The sequence below is a fragment of the Anser cygnoides genome, chromosome 1 (assembly GCF_040182565.1).
Source record: "Anser cygnoides isolate HZ-2024a breed goose chromosome 1, Taihu_goose_T2T_genome, whole genome shotgun sequence".
Lineage (NCBI taxonomy): Eukaryota > Metazoa > Chordata > Aves > Anseriformes > Anatidae > Anser > Anser cygnoides.
Genome location: NC_089873.1, coordinates 121,573,067 through 121,593,106, shown reverse-complemented (window position 1 = coordinate 121,593,106; position 20,040 = coordinate 121,573,067). Strand labels below are relative to the sequence as shown.

Sequence of the window (20,040 nt, the reverse complement as noted above, 5' to 3'; positions counted from 1 at the left end):
GTCATTACCTTATAAAGGAACTTGTTACATTTTCCTGCACACTCCTTTCATGCTCTTCTGGGTTTACCACATGCTTGTCTCTGATCTAGGAATAGCCATTAAAATCCTCACTGTGGACTACTGTGGAGTCATATGATATCTATTTTATACATATATGTATCAGCTTGAAATGTCAGCATGCCACCTAAATGGCAAACAGGATTTTAAAGGTACTGGTGGTGATGGACACCACTATCTTCCCTCCCTAAAGCGCGGAAAGTAATCAATCCTTTCCTACAGATACTGGATTTAGCTTCAGGGGATGATTTTTAAATGAATGACAACTACACTTTTTAAAAAAAAATCAAATGCAGATTTAAAACTAAATGAAATATTTCAGATTCAGGCACAGTTTTGATAATTTCTGTGGTTGTTTTATTAAAAAATCTTGATAATATCTGCCTACAGATTCAAGAGAATCCCTGCTTTTGGTCTTCAATGTGGTTTCTTAAAGAGAAGAGTCTGGGTGACCATCCCGCCTCTCTGTCATCCCTGTTCTCCCCAGTACATACCAAATGCATTTGGCAACTTTAAATTTTTCTGAAGGTAGAAATCTGAGGGGAAAAATAAAAGACATACACATTTGTGAAGACTATCAGCTACCAGGAGAAGATACAGATTGATAGAATGAACCTACTGATAAGCAAGGTTTCAACGTTAAGTTACCTGCTTGACCTTCTGGCTGACCACTAGCAAGCCCACACCAGCCAAGCAATCAGCGCTCTTCTTAGGTGTGATAAGGCTGTGTATCGCACTCAGTGATCCATGTACCTGCTACCTCTCGCTCTTGGAGTGAAAGAGGATTAGAAGTTGTGGGGATGAAGGGATACACAGGGAAAAGAAGATGAGGACGTTATAAAAGTCGTGGGACATAACAGGAGTCACTTCAGTTTATAGGGTGCAATATGAACTCTACAGGAAACTATGCTTTTGGTATTGTTCCACTGATGGCAGAAAACCACGTTTAAGGTAAGTTTCTAACCATTCAACTAAAAGACAGGGGGTTGTTAGACTTGAAAAATGTATGACAACTAAAATGAACCCTTTTTTAGAAGAAAAAAAGAATTGATTATTTGCAGGCCAGTCTGGTGACATTTGCAGCTTGGCTCAGGACTGGTGAATATTTGGGGCTGGTAAACTGTACTATAATTTAATATATATATTATTCCCCTGTTTTGCCTACATTTTTCCATAGCAGCCAATAGTATCTAGTCTAAAACAGTAAACCATCTTTTATTACTTCCCACCTACTTGAAAGCCTTATGAACCAAAGAAAACAGTATTTGGAACTGAGATTTCTGCAAGCCAAGCATCGTAGCAGATATTTATAATTCAGTCTTTTAAAATGCAGTTGAAGTGACTCCAATCACTCAGGAGTCATCACTGAAACATGATATATAGTAATTTGGCAGAGATGGTAAATTTGAATCTCTAGAGACAGAAGACTTAAAGTAAGAGTTGTTAAGGATTATGTAATTTCTTACTGACCTGTAAAAAGGAGTTTAATAAAACTGTTTGGTTTCTCAGGTTCACCGCAATATTAAAGTCAAAATACAAGGTAGGTGCTCCAAAATCACAACTCCAAAATCCAAAACAACAACTTTATATCCTGGAGAAAAAGAAAGAACAGCTTCATCCTTTTCCAGGTTTCTCACAGTCATAAGGAAAATCTCGTGCTGCTGAAATGAAATTTTACAGAAGTCATAAGTGTCTGTATTCAGGTATGACAATTTCACCTTTCAGATGTGAAATTCAGAGGTGAATGCTTATTTGTGTAAAGGGTTCTAACTACAGACTCATGTTAATGGGTAAATGAAGGTAAGTGAGGACAGATGCTAATTAGCTGGAAGTTGCTTACTGAGATTCTTCTGGAATAACATCACTGATGAAACTTTTTGGTCCTGAAGGTGAGATCTGCTTTAATGAACTAGAAACAGCCTGTCTGAAGTGCGTGTTCTGTGCCTTCACATTCATAATTGTAAAGGTTCCCATTTTGACAGAGGAAATAAAGTGACAGGGAATAAATATTACATATATTAACTTCTGGAAATTCTTTCATCAGCTATTCTTTTCATCTGATTAATGTGCCCTGTCAGTACAGAACTTGAATCGGCTACAGATACTTTCAGCAACATGATCAGGGATGGGTCTGATGGAGAGCACTGCCAGAGAGAGTCAGGGTGAATATTAATTCAAGCCTGGCTTCTAATGCAGAGGCTAAAATCAAAACAGCAACTTACAGTCAATGTACCAGTGTAACATTTTGTTTTCTTTATGTGTGGATTTGATGCTCTTATAAATCTGTGTTGTAGTAAGAGCTGCTGTGTTTCGCACACATAACAGAAAGTGAGATGCTTGCAATTGCAGTAGTTTTGCAGCTGATGGCCCTCCTAACATCAGTTATGTTCTGTAGAATACATTTCCTGCTGTTTCTTGCTGTCTGTTGCTTCATGGTGATCATTTTAAATAGAAATGGAGAAACAGTGCAGTGAAACACATGACTGCATTTTTCAGTACAGTTGATCTTTACGGCTAAAGTTACTTGGCTATGAAATTGGCTGAGCTCATGGAATGCATCAATTCTTCATTGCTACATTGAAAATGTTAATAATAGTGGACAGTACGGTATTCAGGAGTATACAGATGTGATTAAAAAAAATAGATGCATTTTAAAGAGAATGGGAAGGAGATTTTCTAAAACAGGTGTAGAATCATCTTTGGAACTGTAGCATCAACTTTGATACTACAGGGAAAGTAAGGTAGCTTACAACCACAGAGTAATTAGATGTTTCCTAAATATATATTTTCACTGTCCATGTATTGGTTTGGATGTTCTTATTCTTTCATTTTCTTCTTATTTTTAAGCAACAAGGAGAAGAAAGCCCAATCACGAGTGAAATATATATATATTTAAAGGAAAAGGAAAGAAAAATATGAAGGGAAGGGGAGAGAAGGGATGGCAAGGCAAGGCAAGGGTCATTGCAATCCTACAGAAGTGTATGGGGCAATTCAGAAACACTCAAGTGAAGAAGAACCTAGATTTATCCACTGGTGTTCTCATAAGGTGCACAGTGCAAGCCCAAGTAAGGAGTCTGGGTACAGTAATATTGTGTACCTTGCCTCAAAAACTGAGGCCTTTCAAATCTAGGCATAGCCTCATTTGGTTTTAATTTATCTTTTTACTGTTTGTCAATTTTTATACCAGCACAGTTTGTAATTACATAGCATTGCAGTACACACATCAGTTTTGGTTCTGTATCTCATCAAGAAATAGGCAATTACCATGCAAATGGTCAGAGCACAAATATTACCACTGACATAATGCATGCAGTTTGCTCAGCTGTTTACACCTAACTTATACACATAAAGAAAAGCAATGACTTGTGCAGTATATCAGAGAGCTTTTAATGCCACACAGTTGCTGAATGGTTCCTGCTTGGATCTGGTTTTCTTTATCAACTAACAGGATGTGATGCCCTGTGAAGTCAGTGTCTGTTCTCTACAGAGAGATAAAATATAATTGATTAGAGAAACCTAAGACATTGCAAAAGATAAGTCTTACAGTGATTCGGCTGTTTGGATCAGAAATGAACCAAGCTACTTTAGAGCAAGAGGAAAATAAAAATATTGAAGGGGAGACAGATTATCAAGTGGGAACAGGCAAGGGATGCGATAAGTAAATAATTACTTCTGTCTTGCTATGAAACATGGACCTCAGTAACGATGTTGATGTTGTGCCATAAAGATTGATTGTAAGGCAAATTCAGAGAAGGTTGAAGAGTGCTGTACCAGTAACTCATCAAGTGACTCAACTGCCAGTTATACCTGACTCTTCAGCATGATTAGCCATTGGTACAAAGTGAGTTGGAAACCCCAAGGGTCCCAAGCAGGAATCAATTAGTAGGCAGCTATAAATCAGTTGTCCGATAGCAGTCAAGGGCTTATGTGTTTGAGCTGCTATCTTAATAAACATCACTGTTCCTTCTAGGGTATACCAGCAAATGAACAGTTGTCTCTTCAGGCAAGAAAAGAAAAGAAAAACAAAACAAAACAAAAGATTTACTAATAGGAGATCTAAAATTAAAAAATACAAACTACTTATGGTCTTAAATGTATCACTGATTCACAAAAACTTTTAGAGTACAAGAAAACTAAATGTAGTTTTAGTGTGTGTAAGAATGTACTTGTAAGGGAAAAATTATTGGCAAAGGATTGAAGCATGATTTGGTAGATTCTCCATGACAGGCAAGGAAAGTCTCATTGAGGCGGGGTTGCACCCCAGAATACAAAAGAAAGTGCAATTATAATTAGCAGTAAAAGATCTGATTTTGAACAAGGTGGACACAGCTCCTTTAGCTTTGGCAGAAAAATATTTAGGAGAAATGATCTCTAAACCCAGCTGAGAAAGAGTTGAGGTGTCTCTCATCTATCTCTACTCCTATGAAAGCCTGAGCAATGGAAAAGGGAGAATATCATTAAGCCGTCAAACCTTGTATTAAGAGCTAATAAAAACAAAACCAAGAGTAATAATGTAGAAAATTTATTCCCCAATCCAATCTACTCCTTTTAATGTAATTTTTAATAATGGTTTCTCTGAAAGTGTTAAGTACGTATTAGAGAGGGAGGTGTGAAGTCCTGTAAACAATCTTGCAACAGGAGGCATCTGTAGGTAGTGATCCAATGGTAATTCAACCTGGAAGAAAGTCTTCACAGTTAAAAGTCCAAGTGATGTATCATTTATAACCTCATTAAGTCTTTCAAAGAGATGGATGGTTGCCTCAGAGCTTTTGAGTGTATCAGAGCAGGCTGTCATGCTCCCAGTGCAGGGCCTCAGGTCAACCCAAGACCACTTAAGCCAAGTAGGGTTTTGCAAGCTACTCTCAGACAACTCTCCAACTCATCAAGGCAAATCCATAAATAAATAAAAATAAAAATTATTTTTTTAAAGTTGTATAATGACAAATAATCAAAGAGAAACATGTAGGTCCAGGAATTTTGTTGCTGGAACAGTGTCATCTTTATTAAGAGGCAGCTTAAGTATGACTTAGCAGCACGTAGGCTTCATGCTCAGTCTTGGCACAGGGATGAGCCACGTCTTAGTACTCTAGCTAAAGGATAATTTTAAAGCAAAAGCTTTATGCAAAGCCTGCTCCTTGGTGCCACAGTTCGTTGTGTCTTATTATCTGAATATGAGCCAGCAGTGTGCTCAGGTGGCCAAGAAGGCCAGCAGCATCCTGGCTTGTATCAGAAATAGTGTGGCCAGCAGGACCAGGGAAGTGATTGTCCCTCTGTACTTGGCTCTGGTGAAGCCGTGCCTTGAGTACTCTGCTCAGATTTGGGCCCCTCGAGAAGGACATTGAGGTGCTGGAGCATGTCCAAAGATGGGCAATGAAGCTGGTGAAGGGTCTAGAGAATAAGTCTTATGAGGAGCAGCTGAGGGAACTGGGGTTATTTAGCCTAGAGAAAAGGAGGCTCAGGGGAGACCTTATTGCTCTCTACAACTACCTCAAAGGAGGTTGTAGTGGGGTAGGGGTTGGTCTCTTTTCCCAAGCAACAAGTAAGAGGACAAGAGGAAATGGCCTCAGGTTGTGCCAGGGGAGGTTTAGGTTGGATATTAGGGAGAATGTCTTCACTGAAAGGGTTGTGTGACTTTGGAACACACTGCCCAGGGAAGTGGTTGACTCACCATCCCTGGAGATATTCAAAAGACATGTAAATGTGTTACTTAGGGACATGGTCTAGTGGTAGACTCGGAAGTGCTAGGTTAACAGTTGGACTTGGTCTTGGAGGTCTTTTCCAACCTAAATGATTCGATGATTCTATGAATCTTCCTTAGATTTGTCCATTAAACATGAGATCATTCCTCAGTGTTTCCCCTATTGCTATTACAGTCCTCCGTACAAAAAGAGCTGGGCCAAAGGCTGTAGCTGTCAGATGTCCGGCTGTGGACAGGCATCTGCTAACTGAACTGGGTCGGACTGTCACCCCCATGCTAAAAAATGGGAGAGAAAAATCAGCAAAAAGCTATCACAGCACTCACTTGTATTTATAAGATGAACTGCAACAATGTAAAGCACCTGTATAGTTAGGCTGTAGGCACTGAGGTGTTCCCACCTGGCATATTTGGGACATATGCTGTTCATGTGCATACAGGAGGATACCAGAATACTTCTATGGCTTTGTAGTTATATTGGTGCTATTTCTTCCTCTGCAGCAACACAGCCACTAGGACAACCAGTTAGCCAACAGATAAAGCTGTATCATGTTGCAGGTACACCTTAGACCTGCTGTTGTAGTTTATCCTGACAGGCAGCAAAGCACAACACAGCTGTTCACTACCTTCCTCCCTCCCAGCGGGACAGAGGAGACGATTGGAAAAAAAACAGTAAAACTCATGGTTGGGATAAAGACAGTTTAAGAGAACAGAAAATGAAAGGCAAATAATAATAATAAAAGAATACACAAAACAAGTGACATACAATGCAACTGCTCACTACACACTGACTGATGCCCAGCCAGTCCCCAAGCAGTGGCAGCCCCCCCTGCCAACTCCCCCAGTTTTATTGCTGACCTTGATGCCACGTGGTATGGGACATCCCTCTGGCCAGTTTGGGCCAGCCGTCCCTGCTGTGTCCCCTCCCCGCTCCTTGGGCACCCCCAGCCTCCTCACAGGCAGGGCAGTGTGAGAAGCCAAAAAGGCCTTGGCTCTGTGCAAATGCTGCTCTGCAACAACTGAAATATTGGTGTGTTATCAGAATTATTCAATCCTAAATTCAAAATATGTCACCACACTAGCTACGATGAAGAAAATTAACTCTATTCCAGCCAAAACCAGGACACCTGGGATTATAGACCCTTCTGGGAAGAGAGGCCTCTTGTATGCACATGCATGCTCCCAAGCTGGCTCTGTGCTCAAGGTGCATGTGGGTGTTGCACGGTCGGTGGGCCACCACAGTGCTAGAGCTCCTGGTCCCAACTCACCTCCAGTGGGGATGCTGCACTGCTCAGACCATTCCCAGGAAGCTCCTGAGTAACTCCTCTGTGTCTTGGCACTAATTCACCTTCCCGCCCACTCCTTTCTCTCAGCACAGCACTGCAGACATCTGAACTCCTCAGAGCAGATGTTTTGTTGCCTTGTCTTTTCCCCTCAGGAGAGGGGAAGCGTCTCCAGCAGAGGCTGTGTAGCAGAGGCGGGTGATCCCTACGTTAGAAGTGACAGTAGATATGAACGCGTTTATAGCTGCAGCACCCCAAATTTTCAGTATGTTTTACTCATGCAGTAAGAAGACAGTCTTAATTTCAAAAATTGGCTTTCAAAGTCAAATATGAGAGAAAAGTGATAGATGTTTACAATGGGGAAATCATGTCACAAGGCAGCTTGCCTCTCTTTTAACACCAAAAGACTTGTGATGAGTCAAGTCTGCTAGGTTTTCAGACGCCTCTAGGATCAGATCTACAGCTGCAAAGGTCAGCCCACGTGAGCCAGAGATGGAATCCTAAGGGAAACACTGAGAAAGTGGTATTTTTGGTTACAGGAGGAAAAAAAAAAAAAAAAAAAAAAAAGCTGCTGCTGCCTGGAGATTGCAGACCATAGTGGGCAGTGAACTGCCACGGTGCTGATATTTTACCTAAATTTCACACCCATGACTTTCACTCTTGTTTCTGATTTCTCATCTCCTGGAATATTTCCCAGTGGAAGTGCAGATCCCTTACAGTTGACATTTAACACAAAATGTAAACTTACATTTACTGTCAGCGGACTCATTTTCTTATATAACTTTTACAGGAAAAGGGATTTAAAAAGTAAAATTTCACGGACTCCCCAGTGTCTTGAAGACTGCATATTAGCTTTATGAATGAAAATGTGCCCCAGCAGAGATTAGGTCTCTCCTCAGAGCTAACCCTAGCCCTAACCCTGACATCCCTAACCCTATGGGAGATTCATTGCAGGGACCGGTCCAGGGACCACTGCAAAAGGCTCTATGCACAGGTCCAGCCAACTCTCACTGGGGTGCCTGGCCTGCTCCGCTGACACAATCAGAGCAGTCCTCTCCCCTCAGACATTTTTAACTCCTCTGCCCAGCGCAGGCTCAGCCGTGCACCTCACTTATTTCTGCATCTAGATGTGGCAAGGCAGGCACGCCGGGAGCAGCACGGCTCTGCCTGGAAGCACAGAGCTGGGCCAGTTGATCTCTGGACGTCCCTTCCCAACCTGTGAGCTGCTAATTAGAAATGGGAGATGACATCCCAGGGCTGACATATAGGAGTAGGAGAGGAATTTTGTGAAGCAAGCATGGCTTGAAGCGGGCGTGACACCAAAGGGCAGGTGCCTGTGGTGGCGAGGCCTGGGCGGGAAGGGGCCCGGCGCCCGGCCGAGGGCCTCCGGTGCCCGCCGGGTGGCGGTGCCGAGCCGCTCCCCGCCGCCTGCAGGCCCTCGGTCGGCCGGCCCTGGGTGGTTGAACCCCTCCTAGGCAGTAGGTGGTGAGAGCACGGGAGAAAACGTGAAGAGAAGTAGCTGCACAGGGAGCAGTAAATAGGTTTTGGCCGTGTGCCAGTCGCAGAGCCGGACTGGCAGATCATAAAGCCTGGGAGCCTGCCTGAAGGCTGCAAGTTGGGGTTCCTTCTCCTCAGTCCCACACAAAGCTGGGTTATTTTGGCCTCTGGCTTTATGCGTGGGAGGTCATGCTATCCTAATGCTATGCTTACTACAGCTTCTACCTGGAAACTACTGCCAGCTTAACATGATAACATTTTTTTTTTCTGTACTTAGGGTGCGTCACTGGTGGTTGATCTTCCTTCCAACAACACAGCAGTGTACAGACATTTTGACTTATTTTGTGCTGTTTGACTACAAGCTAGGGCTGATGTGGCCAGTATTGTATTGATCATACTTGGATGTTTTGAATACTAGCACCTGGGCCTGACATGGTCATTGCAAAATGCAGCATGGCGAAGTACAGGAGCAGAGAGCAACACTGACAGTGGTAATGTTAGGCAAATATATAGAAGGATCTGCCAGTCCTCACTGAAGTCTCACTGGCTTTTTTTTTTTTTTTTCCTGGCTCACATCTATGCACTTTTCTGTCATGGTCTCAGCATGGAATAATTTACCTTGTAAACAAAACAGAAAGGAAGGAGTTTCAGACTATGTCATTCCCTTGAGTGAAGGGAAGTCAATACAGTGATAACTTAAGACTGTGTGTGAAAGCAGGTCTTAAGTGTGGTGCAGCAGAGAAAGCTCCAGAAATTATGCTATTTGGGAACAGATACAAGGTTAAGGATGGGGCTTTAGCCTTCACGTAAGGCGTCTTGACAAGATTTTTTTCCACTTCTACCTCTTTTGGTGTAGAATCAAGGGAAGGTTGAGTGACAAGGGCTGCACAGCATTCAAAGTAAAGATTTCAGCCTACAAACAGAACACTATTGCACAGATCAGCAGAGAAACTGAAGTAACCTCCTAAGCAAGGGGGTAAAATCACTGCAAAGAAATGAAGAAGACTGAGACTTACTTTCTCAAACTGTCACACTGAGAAAGGACCACTGTTCACTGAACTTTTCACTTAAAAGAAGGATGAAAAATGACGTGAATAATCAACGACCTTGAGAGAAATTTTAGAAACAGAGTAAGAAAAACGTGTTTAAGTTTTTCATACTTCAGTTTAACACACTCCTACGTAATGGTTAATACACAGTTGCCAGTGGTGCTTTTTCTTGTCCATGATGCTTTTTATTTTAATGAGACCAAAGTACAAAACCAGCAAGTCTTGGTAATATTACACCAATGATATTTAACGTGCTCAGAAGGTCCAAGCATCAGAATTAAATCAAGGGTGACATGTGGGTGGTTTTGATACCAGCTCTTCTCACACCTGTTACGTACAGAAACCAGGCAAAGCCAGCTGCGTGTTGTGCTGTCGCTTTTCACATTAATGGCAAAGCTTCCAAGCATCAGTTAGGCACAAAACACAACATCGAGAGATCCAATACCTCTACCCCTTCTTCTCAATTCAGGCAGTGAGATAAACTATGAGTATTTGATATCTGCTAGGCTTGGAGCAGCTAAAACACATTCTGTTTCATGGCTGCTACTCAGGCTGCCAAGAGGATATTGAGGTTTGTGACCACTGTGACAGATCTCAGATCAGCCCCCGCTGGGTTTATGGCCCTTGAGAAACCTCCTGAGGCAGTGAGCCCATGTTTCAGTGGCTGCAGTGTCTGAGGAGCTGCCAGGCAAGCCAGGGCTGCCAAAGCTCAGAGCATCCTGGCTGCCCACGCTTGTTTGTAGAGGCCACGAGTAACTTGGCCTGAACTGGGGAAGAAAATGGAGTGATAGCACTGCTGTTTCTGGGCGGGGAGATCAGGCTAGTCTTGACAGCAAGAATAGACATCCCCGAGTCTTTCTGACTCCTTTCCTTCCCCGACCACTCCAGCTGTTCAGCTCCCAAAGGCTTCTTCTGTAAACATGAGCCAGGTATGGGGGAGCAGAGCCTCTGCTGGCATCCATTTTGCAGGGCTATCAGAGCGACTGATGATACCATGGGAGAGCCTGGCTCGTCACAGAGATTGCTCGTCACATGAAGTTGTTGCAAACCCCACCGAACAGGTGTTGAAGATTGGATTTTGTTTTCAGTTACTGAAACTTGGGAGGCTTCTGTGGAGGAAGATGATTAAAATACTGACAGCCCTGCCGATGTGCAGAGATGAAGGAGGGCTGGTCTCAACAAGGCTACATTTTAGCCACTATAGATCAAGAAATAGTAATTCAAAAGTCATCTCTATCACTCAGATAGCTTTGTTTAGATATGTTTGAGGTTGTTTCTGCAGTGGATTTTTGTTCAAATCCCAGTTATGTCACCTTACGGAGGCCATACTCCGGGAGAAATTTAAGAAGGGCAGTATGCTGGAAGTAGAGACAGGAAGAAAACAGCAAGAGCACAGGGAATTGTGCTGGGTGCCCTCATCTTCAGTTTTACATCCTGACCAAATGTCCCATCACTGCCAGAATCAGGCCCCAAGAAATTTAGTTATACAAGTGTGATAAGAAGCTCGCTATTTACTCCAGTAGGAGCAGGATCAAGCCTCTGAAAATGGCCCTGTGCTCTACAACTGTTAGTATTGTGCAAGGCCCCACCTGGCCCTCCCAGAAAGAAATTCTGGGGAGCCGTGAAATTCTGCAGGATTGGAGAAAGCAGAACCACATGGCATGGCTCTGGCAGAGAGAGATCACAAACCAAACCGTTCTGTATAATGCCGGGAAGGGAAGGGAAGGGAAGGGAAGGGAAGGGAAGGGAAGGGAAGGGAAGGGAAGGGAAGGGAAGGGAAGGGAAGGGAAGGGAAGGGAAGGGAAGGGAAGGGAAGGGAAGGGAAGGGAAGGGAAGGGAAGGGAAGGGAAGGGAAGGGAAGGGAAGGGAAGGGAAGGGAAGGGAAGGGAAGGGAAGGGAAGGGAAGGGAAGGGAAGGGAAGGGAAGGGAAGGGAAGGGAAGGGAAGGGAAGGGAAGGGAAGGGAAGGGAAGGGAAGGGAAGGGAAGGGAAGGGAAGGGAAGGGAAGGACATAGCTTTTAAAGTTTAAAAAGATCTTTGTAGAATGCATTAGCATCATCCATACATACATCTCACCTCCTTGGAAATCAGACAGACTTGTGTCAGTCGCTTTGGGAGGAGATCTGTATTTCTGTGGTGCAATAGGTGGAATTGGAGAAAAAAGTGAGCATGAGGCATGTGTAAAAGGATTTCTCCTCTCTAGGGCCTGTACCTTGACAAAAGATGTATTTTCTTAATCCCAAAGTCTCCTCCAGTCTATCTTTTTGCACTCTTTATTGCAGGTTTGGGAACTGTGATACCACAGAGGCAAAACATTCAGAATCACTAATTTCCCACAAATATATGTATACATTTTTAAATGAATACACTTGGGATAAATGTCCGTGGGCTTACAAGCTCTAAAATACATGTGGATGATTTTCTATTTCTTCTCTCTAATCACAGAAGCAAAATGTTTACCTTACTTTTTTTTTTTTTCTTACATAGTGACAGGATTCCCAGGACTATAACTGTGTGAGAGTACCAAATATGAAAAACAGACTGTCAAGTGACACGTCCTCACTTTTGGCCTGAGCAAAGAGGAAGTGGCAAGGTTTGCATGTATGTCCCAAACAAGAGGCATGTTAGATTACATTTGAAGGCTTCTGTGAACATTAAATTACTGAAAGATAATTAATTCTGTTGATAATTTATCAAAAGAGATCTGCAGGAATGGCAACTCAGACCTGAGGTGATAAAAAAGACAAGGCTGGGGAGGAGATGACTGTTCTGTGCCTTGTGTATTACACTTCAGCATTAAAAGTTACATAAAGTGGCAATATATTTTTCAGCAGAAAACCTCGCCAGTTGTGTTATTTATTTTATCCAAATTCTGTATCATGAGGAAAAGATTATTTCAATGGTTTATATATGTATGAGTTATGAAAAGTTATATGTAAAGGTGGTAGAAACATGTTTGAAATTGAACTGTGGATATGATTCAATGGTTAACTTATTTCCTAAATGAATGAGAAAGGAAACAGGTTGCTGCAAGCTTCTGCTCTCACTTCCTTATGAGAGAAGACAGAGACACTATCCCAGAAAGAACGGGGCTGTTGTGCACTCTCGTCTCAGGCAATCATGGGTAACTGGGTGGAGAATGAAGGACTGTCCATCTTTGTTGTTGTAAGTACAATTTTTATTGTGATTTGTATCCATTAGAAAGTTCTACAGAAAGTTTTAATAAGCAGATCTCATTGTGTCAGTGAATGATTTATCTGATTATTCTGAAACTAGGGCAGCAAGTGCAGTGACACACTTCAAGAACATGATGTTTTAGGAGCCCTGTCTGGTATCTTGATTGCGATCGGCTTTATTGTCAATTTAGAAATGATCAGATGTTAACTTTCTTTTTCTTTGTTAGAAATAAATGTAAGTATCTATTTTATTTGGATGCAACAGTGACTTAAGGAAAAAGAGTAACATTACATATCACTGTTAACCATGTGCACTTCAAAAATAGAAAGCAATCACAACAACAAGCCTTTCTTGCACTTTTGTAAACAAAAGCAGATGTAACTGAAAGCACTGTGGACACGTCTTGAGGATACAAAATTAGTATTAGAGTCAGATTCCAGAATTTAGAGTAGAGATTCATGAATCCTTCGTTAGGACAACTAGCATTTGAACTCAGTTTGTATATAGCTTACATGGAGTAGCTGTGGAAGTAGGTTAAATTCATTCCAAGCAAGATTTAAAAGTACCAGAAATCTCACTCCCATTTAAGAGAGCCAAACACTAAGGCAAGGCAGTCCTCCTTGGAGAAAACTTAGGGACAAGAAAGTATTTCAGCATTCGCTTTTTTTTCACATCAACATGATACAAGAGCTACGCATATACAATATTTAATATGTGTATATATGATATGATATGATATGATATGATATATGATGTGATATGATATGATATGGTATGATATGATATGATATGATAATATTATTGTATATAATATATACAATAAAAATGTAACGCCATTTATGGGATTTCTGCCAAGGGGGGTTAGTATATGTAAATACTGAAAGTAATGCAAAAAAGACATAAACAATCTGTATTTGTGGTGACTGAAATGTGAATGTCTTTGTTCAAAAAATGTATTTCTGCTGCTGTGAACAATTGATACTTACATATGACATTGTAGGTGCTTAGCTCTAGTTTAGGAACAAAGCATTAGCACTTCAGTGCTTTGAAAAGGAGTAACTACGTTTGCTGTCACCCGCAGTGACTTGAGGAAGTTGAAACTACCAAGAGGTGAATTCGGGCATATTTTTTTCACCAGAACTGAAATATTAACAGAATTAAGAGGCCATTAGGTTGTTCAAGTAGGATTTTTTTTTTTATTTCCTTTTTTAGTCTCAGGGGTATACAAGGTTAGCTAATAGGGAAACAAACTAAAGGAGTCACCAGTAAAGAAAGCAGCTAAGTAGACAGACAGTTCAATTTCCTTACCAAAGTATTCTGCATTGTTCACTACGGCTTTATTATATGCTGACTAGCTACAGGGATGTCCAGTGCTTGACAGGAACAGGACTGCCACAGTTTGTATTGATTTACCTCAAAAAAACAGACACATAGCATCCTTAACCCCACCATACTCAGTCTCCATTGGCCCTAGCTGAAGAGTATGGATGGCCCCTAACTTTCCATGTTCTGTATGGGTCAGCACCAAGGACTGTGAGAATCCATCAAGGATCACACCAAACATCTTGGCCTGCTGGGCACGCTGTCAGGCTACTGTACATGGGACTGGCACACTGTCACTTTAAACACGTATTCAAGAGCATTTAATCCTGCGATTAGATTAATTCTGTAATGAGGATTTGGGGATTTCCCATATCCTGCCTTACGCTGATGGAAATCCCTTCATTTTCCTGGACTTGTGCTGCATGGGAAGGATATTTTCAGGCAAACTTCCATTTGGAACTTTTAATGATGTGTGGAGATTTATCTAGACTCACAGACTTAGCGAGACACCTGTAATGTGGCAGTCCTTACTTAACTGTAAGTCCTTCAAACTATGCAAAAGTTTCAGCTACCATTATCTGTGTTTTGGTTTATTGCCACTCCTGTGCTCCTTAAAGCCCATTTCCACCTGCAGCACACCTAACTCTGCAAATAGAAGCACAATGAACTAACTGACCATTTTTTGAACTGTGTAGATTCAGCTATATGCTCTTTAACAACAAACTGTAAAGTTTCCTCTTTGTTTCTCTTTCAGCTTGTGTGGCTGGGGTTAAATGTCTTCCTCTTTTGGTGGTTCTATCTTGCGTATGATATCCCATCAAAATTCTTCTACACCAGAGAACTCCTTGGTGTAAGTACAAAACATATGTTATCTCGGCATAGACTGAGCATAGACATAGCATTTTTCCCTATTTTTTTGTGACTGAAACAGGATCGAGTTGCTGGAGCAGCAGGTTCATGTAGAAATTAAATTCACACGTAAACAGATAATGCAGACAGACATCCAGTGCTTCTGAATAGAAAGCTGGTATGCAAAATAGAGAGATCTCATCCTAAAGGTGTTTCCAGGTAACTGTTATTCTCCTGATAATTAAAGTAAACGTGTGGCTGCCACTTTATTTAGCAGAAGATGAATAAAATATTGCCATTGGAACTATTGTGCAACCATTTTCCCTTTTTCATAGCCTGAATATTTTACATAGTTATCAGCTCTGAAAAGCAATCGTAATTCATCAAGTGTGTGAAAAGCAGTCACATGATCCTGGACCCTGGGCTGTTCAATATAACCTAACTGGTTGATGCGACATTATGTGTGCAACTATGAAGGTGTTTCCAAAACTACCAAGGGTCATGGCCAATAGAGAAGATTCATTTATTCATATAATTTAAAAGCCTGATCACAGACACAAAAATCACTCTCAGCTTCAAATTACAGTACACAGCATTTTGTAAAAGCTCTGCAAATCTATGGTTTAATTCAACCAAGCAGGAAATCCTGCTCTTGCATATAGCTTCAGATCTATGGATCGAATTCTGCCTTTTGTTGTCAGGGCACAGATCTGTGCATGGATAACTAGAGCTCAGTGTAATCCCAAGTCACTTACTCTTACTGTGATCTGAAACTTGAAAGGGTCCCAATCAATGCAAGGAGAGCACACACTATCTTTCTCTTCCCTTCAGTGTGTTTGGATTAATATGGTCACTAACGCCTCCTTCCAAACTGTCTTTGTCAAAATTTGAAATTATTCAGGATGTGAAGATCAACATCAAGGGAACACATGTCTAAAAGATGGGGCAATGAATTTCCCTAGACTCTCTTTACTGACAACAAAGGTGCACACACAAGGGACAGGTGAGAGCAGGAGCCTTAGGCACTAACCTTCTGAAGCTAAAATGAGCTTTATGAGCAAGACAAAGCTTCGTTGATATCAATGTTAATTACAAGAAAGACTAGTCCTGATCCACTCCTATTGTCTTTTGGAACACTCAACCACTTCCCTTTTAAGCTGTCCTTCTGTCTGTCCTAACCCTCAGCCAACTGAAACCACAGCAGGGTATCTTTCTTTATAGCGTTGGGACAGAAAACTCTCATGATGACTTAAACTTGCATTTGTGCTCGGCCACCAACTGTCAGATCTGAGAGGGAGCTTCTCATATAAACATATGATTTCAAAACTGGGCATAGAAGGTGTCTGTCTGGAGGAAAGTTTTCTTTCTGCATATGTGCCCCTAACCAGGCCAGAGCATGGCTACTCTGAAATGCAAGCATTGTTAATTAACTCTAGATCTCACACTCATTAATAGTTGTGATATAATACATAAATGAAATCTCTGCTTATCTGTCTCCTGGATAACTTCTTAGGTAGTTCATTTAATAATAGCATCTCTCCAATTACAGCATGCCTTGGCTCTGGCAAGGGCTCCTGCAGCTTGTCTGAATTTCAACTGCATGCTGATTCTGCTGCCAGTATGTCGAAACTTGCTCTCCTTCCTCAGAGGATCAAGTGCGGTAAGATGAAGAAAGAATTTCAAAATTTATGAAAGATAATAACCCAAGTAGCCTTGCAAATATGCCCAAGTGACAGTCCAAGTTCCCCAAATACACTGTTATTTGGGGATGTCCTCTCTGAAGAAGTAGAGAAGGCCAGAGTTTTGCTATGAGCAAGACTGAGGTCTCTATACCAATGGTATGCCTAAAGCTCTGTTGAGATACTTAGCCTTGACTTAGACTTCTTCCTTTTTTCTTGCCTTCTGGGCATCATGCTGCCTTGGATGCGAAGACCCTGTTCTGTCTGCCAGACACCACTGGTGATGCTCACACGTATTTGCCTCATTTGTCAATGATACAATACCCATTTATAGTAGGAGAAATTAACCCATGTCTTCTGTCTGTGCATGTTCAGTTCTTACAGCAAATGTATGCTTTCACAGACTTACAATGGGACTTTTCAAGTGGTTCATAAATTACGTTCTTTCTTTTCTGCATTGCATTTCTATCTCAGAATGAAATAGTTCACCAGCCTTTTGACCATTTTTAGCTCCCAAATAGGTATGTTATGCACAGCACAAAGGAACCGCCACTAAGAAAAAGGACAACCAATTCTAGGTGATATCTGGGGTGGTTTCTATGATAGCCCTGACTGTATCACATTACTGAAATCTAGATCTCTATTACAGCAGAAATAATGCAGACAGAAAGATAAAATAATTTTATTCAGGCATACTAAAAAAAGGCTTCTGTTCCATAGCTATGATTATTAGGCCTCCAAAAGTATCTACAAGTTGCAAACCTTATTAATACAAAATGGATGACCCTTGTCAGCTGAGGGAACACGTAACAACATAATCAGAGACAACCCACACTGTACACTCATTTAGTACATACTCTGACAATCAGTGTGGATGAAAAAGTGAGCTGTTTCTGCCACATTAAGCTCCTAAATTATATTTCCAATGCTGTCCAAAGTTGGGCTGAAAGCAGGTTGGGAAGAAGTCTTCTGAGCTCAAAGCAATGAAAGAGCTGAAGACATTTTCAGAAACATAACTGGAATGCTAAAAACTGATTCCAAGGGTTGAGAATTGTATTGCAACTGGGTCCTAATGCTTCTTGTCCTGAATTGCTCATCTCTTGCAGTTTGCAAGTTGGAACCATGTAGAGATCTACAGCTTCATTTCTGCTGCCTGCCTGCAGCTGACAGCACCAGGCTGTGTGAGGAAGCTCAGGGCTCTGAGGATGTGCAAGGACACGAGGGAGGGACATAAAATAGGATTTTAAGACTGTTTGGAGTTTGTTTAACTTCAGTCGCCTGTTGCAATAAATCTCAATAGCTTTTTATATATTTGTATATTTATATAATATATACACAATATATTTATAGATATAAATCAATTTTATACAATATATCTATAGCAATGTGTTGTATTACCTCAGGAAGCAGGTAATTGTATACCTTAAGCAAAACATGCACAGCTTAGTGTGCCATTGGTAGGGACAGGACTGTGGTGGCCATGGTGCAGTGGTACAGCTGTTTATGCTTGTTCTACCATTTTGTCTAATTAGCTATGCTCTGGAAGTAAAACCTGTGAGGATCTCATAAGAAAATCAGGATTTTTAAATATCGTGTAACTTACTGAAGGGGTAGTGGCCTTTCCAGTAGCAATGCCATCGGGGTTAGGCAGAGGGGTGAATTGTTCAATAGGAATGTGATGGAAACTCCGGCCATTTACATTCTGCCACCCAGAAATGATACACCACAAAGTTGTTTATTATTAATTGAAAGAACAGCAGCTGTGTTGTTTTTGCATGCCCTTTATTGCTGTATTCATCGCTGTTGTTAATGAGCCTCACTATTGAACTTAACTACAGCATTTTGCCATTGCTTGGTCTTAAACTTCTTAAACAGCAAGATCTGGTGCTCCTACCTGGTTTTTGCAAGGCAGAAGAGCAGGATGGGCACCTCCATGCTGAACTACTCTTTATTCTACAAGCCTTTTAATTATATCTCAAGGCACATGATGCAGAGAAGGCCAAATTTATTCTGGCTGTTGTTATAGTCCGCTGAAGTCATTGCAGTAGTGTTAAAGTTTGTCTTCTAATCAAAGTCACAGCTGGAAAAAAACAAACAAACAAACAAACAAACAACAATGATCTGGAATGATCAGATCCACCTTGTTAGCTGGGAAGATACTTTACCCAACTGTCTACAAAGTTAATGTCCAGCAAGCACTTTGAAGAAAATTTTGATCTCTCTTAATTTGTTGTGTGAAACATATATATGGTTCCAAGGCGTATAATGTTTTAGCTTGCTTAGTGTTTTGTTACCTTTGGCAGTCAGCAAAAGCAATATAAGGACACAACACAGGATATTTATGCTTTCTACTGCGTGGAGACAACAAATGCTAGCTTTACAAGAACTTTAATTTATAGAACTCTCACTGACTACAGTGCAATGTAGATGGTGTCTCTTAGGCACCTGTCATAATCGTTATTGAAAATACCATTCTGTTCTTCTTAAGAGCCAAGTTCTTCAGCTTTTTTTAGCAGAGAGTTTTTGTTTTTTTTTATTTATTCCTGTTTCCCTTTGGATAACTCCAGTGACAATTTGCAAATGAATGTCTAGCAAGTACACCCAGCATTTTGGGGAAGGAATCACTTAGGAACATAAGTGACTGCTGTGTTTGGAGTGGAAGTTCTCTGAGATGACAGTTATAGCCAGGCTTTACAGTCCATTTCTACAGTGTGAACCACAACAGGATCCTGACGCTAGCTGGCAACCTAAGTCCCTACGAAAACCTTGTCTTGGCATGACAGAGTGTGATGATTCCCTCCATTTATAACATGTAATTTAAATTTAACACAGATAAGACATATATTCTTGCCATACTGCATGTTATTTTTTTCTCATTATCATATACTTTTTTTGAATGGGACATATTAAAATATAATATTATTATTATATTCTTAAGTATGGAGTGATATATTTTTGTTTATATTTAGGAATTCTGAATTCCTAAATATTCTTTACCACCAATGTGACTAATTGGTGTGGCTAGGGCCTCCATTTTTTGTTTATGTTTTTGTTTTCCCTGCATTTAAATAAGTATGCAAAGGCATCACAAGTAGTCTGCAAATACTTTTTTTCTTCATCCCCAAAGTGCTGCTCTACCCGTGTCAGACGACAGCTGGACAGGAACCTCACCTTTCACAAAATGGTGGCATGGATGATCGCCCTTCATACTGGTTGGTACTCAAATGTTTCTTTGTTTACTGCTTTCTTTTTCATTTTAGGCAAAATTCAGGTGGGATTCAAGTTCTTATGGATATGGGCAGAGAGCTGATTTCATTAACCTAAAGGAGTCAGCATGTATCAAGGCTTAAAAGTTTTCAGTCATTAATCTGCAACTGGCAGAGAACAAAAGATAAGTAAGAAATGATACCTTTCTCTTGCACTGTTAGCAAAA

General features: G+C 41.1%; 1 protein-coding gene and 1 long non-coding RNA gene across 3 annotated transcripts in view; one reads left to right on the top strand and one right to left on the bottom strand.

Annotated features, from left to right (window-relative positions):
* Nucleotides 1–357: 357 nt before the first annotated feature.
* LOC125180783 (uncharacterized) lies at nt 358–7,736 on the bottom strand. The gene is made up of 4 exons (XR_007159668.2): nt 7,021–7,736; nt 1,528–1,648; nt 706–825; nt 358–593 (listed from the first exon to the last, which is right to left on the bottom strand). It is a non-coding gene; the product is annotated as an uncharacterized lncRNA (long non-coding RNA).
* A 3,870-nt stretch (nt 7,737–11,606) lies between these two features.
* CYBB (cytochrome b-245 beta chain) overlaps nt 11,607–20,040 on the top strand; it is a 22,150-nt gene continuing 13,716 nt past the window's right edge. The window contains exons 1-5 of one of the 2 annotated variants that reach the window (XM_066980258.1): nt 11,607–12,180; nt 12,596–12,744; nt 14,834–14,929; nt 16,478–16,588; nt 19,735–19,819. In XM_066980258.1, coding sequence (XP_066836359.1) covers nt 12,700–12,744; nt 14,834–14,929; nt 16,478–16,588; nt 19,735–19,819 — 337 coding nt within the window. In that variant the 5' untranslated portion in view covers nt 11,607–12,180; nt 12,596–12,699. Of the gene's footprint in view, nt 12,745–14,833; nt 14,930–16,477; nt 16,589–19,734; nt 19,820–20,040 lie in introns of both variants that reach the window. The other variant, XM_013190930.3, reaches the window with a different exon arrangement.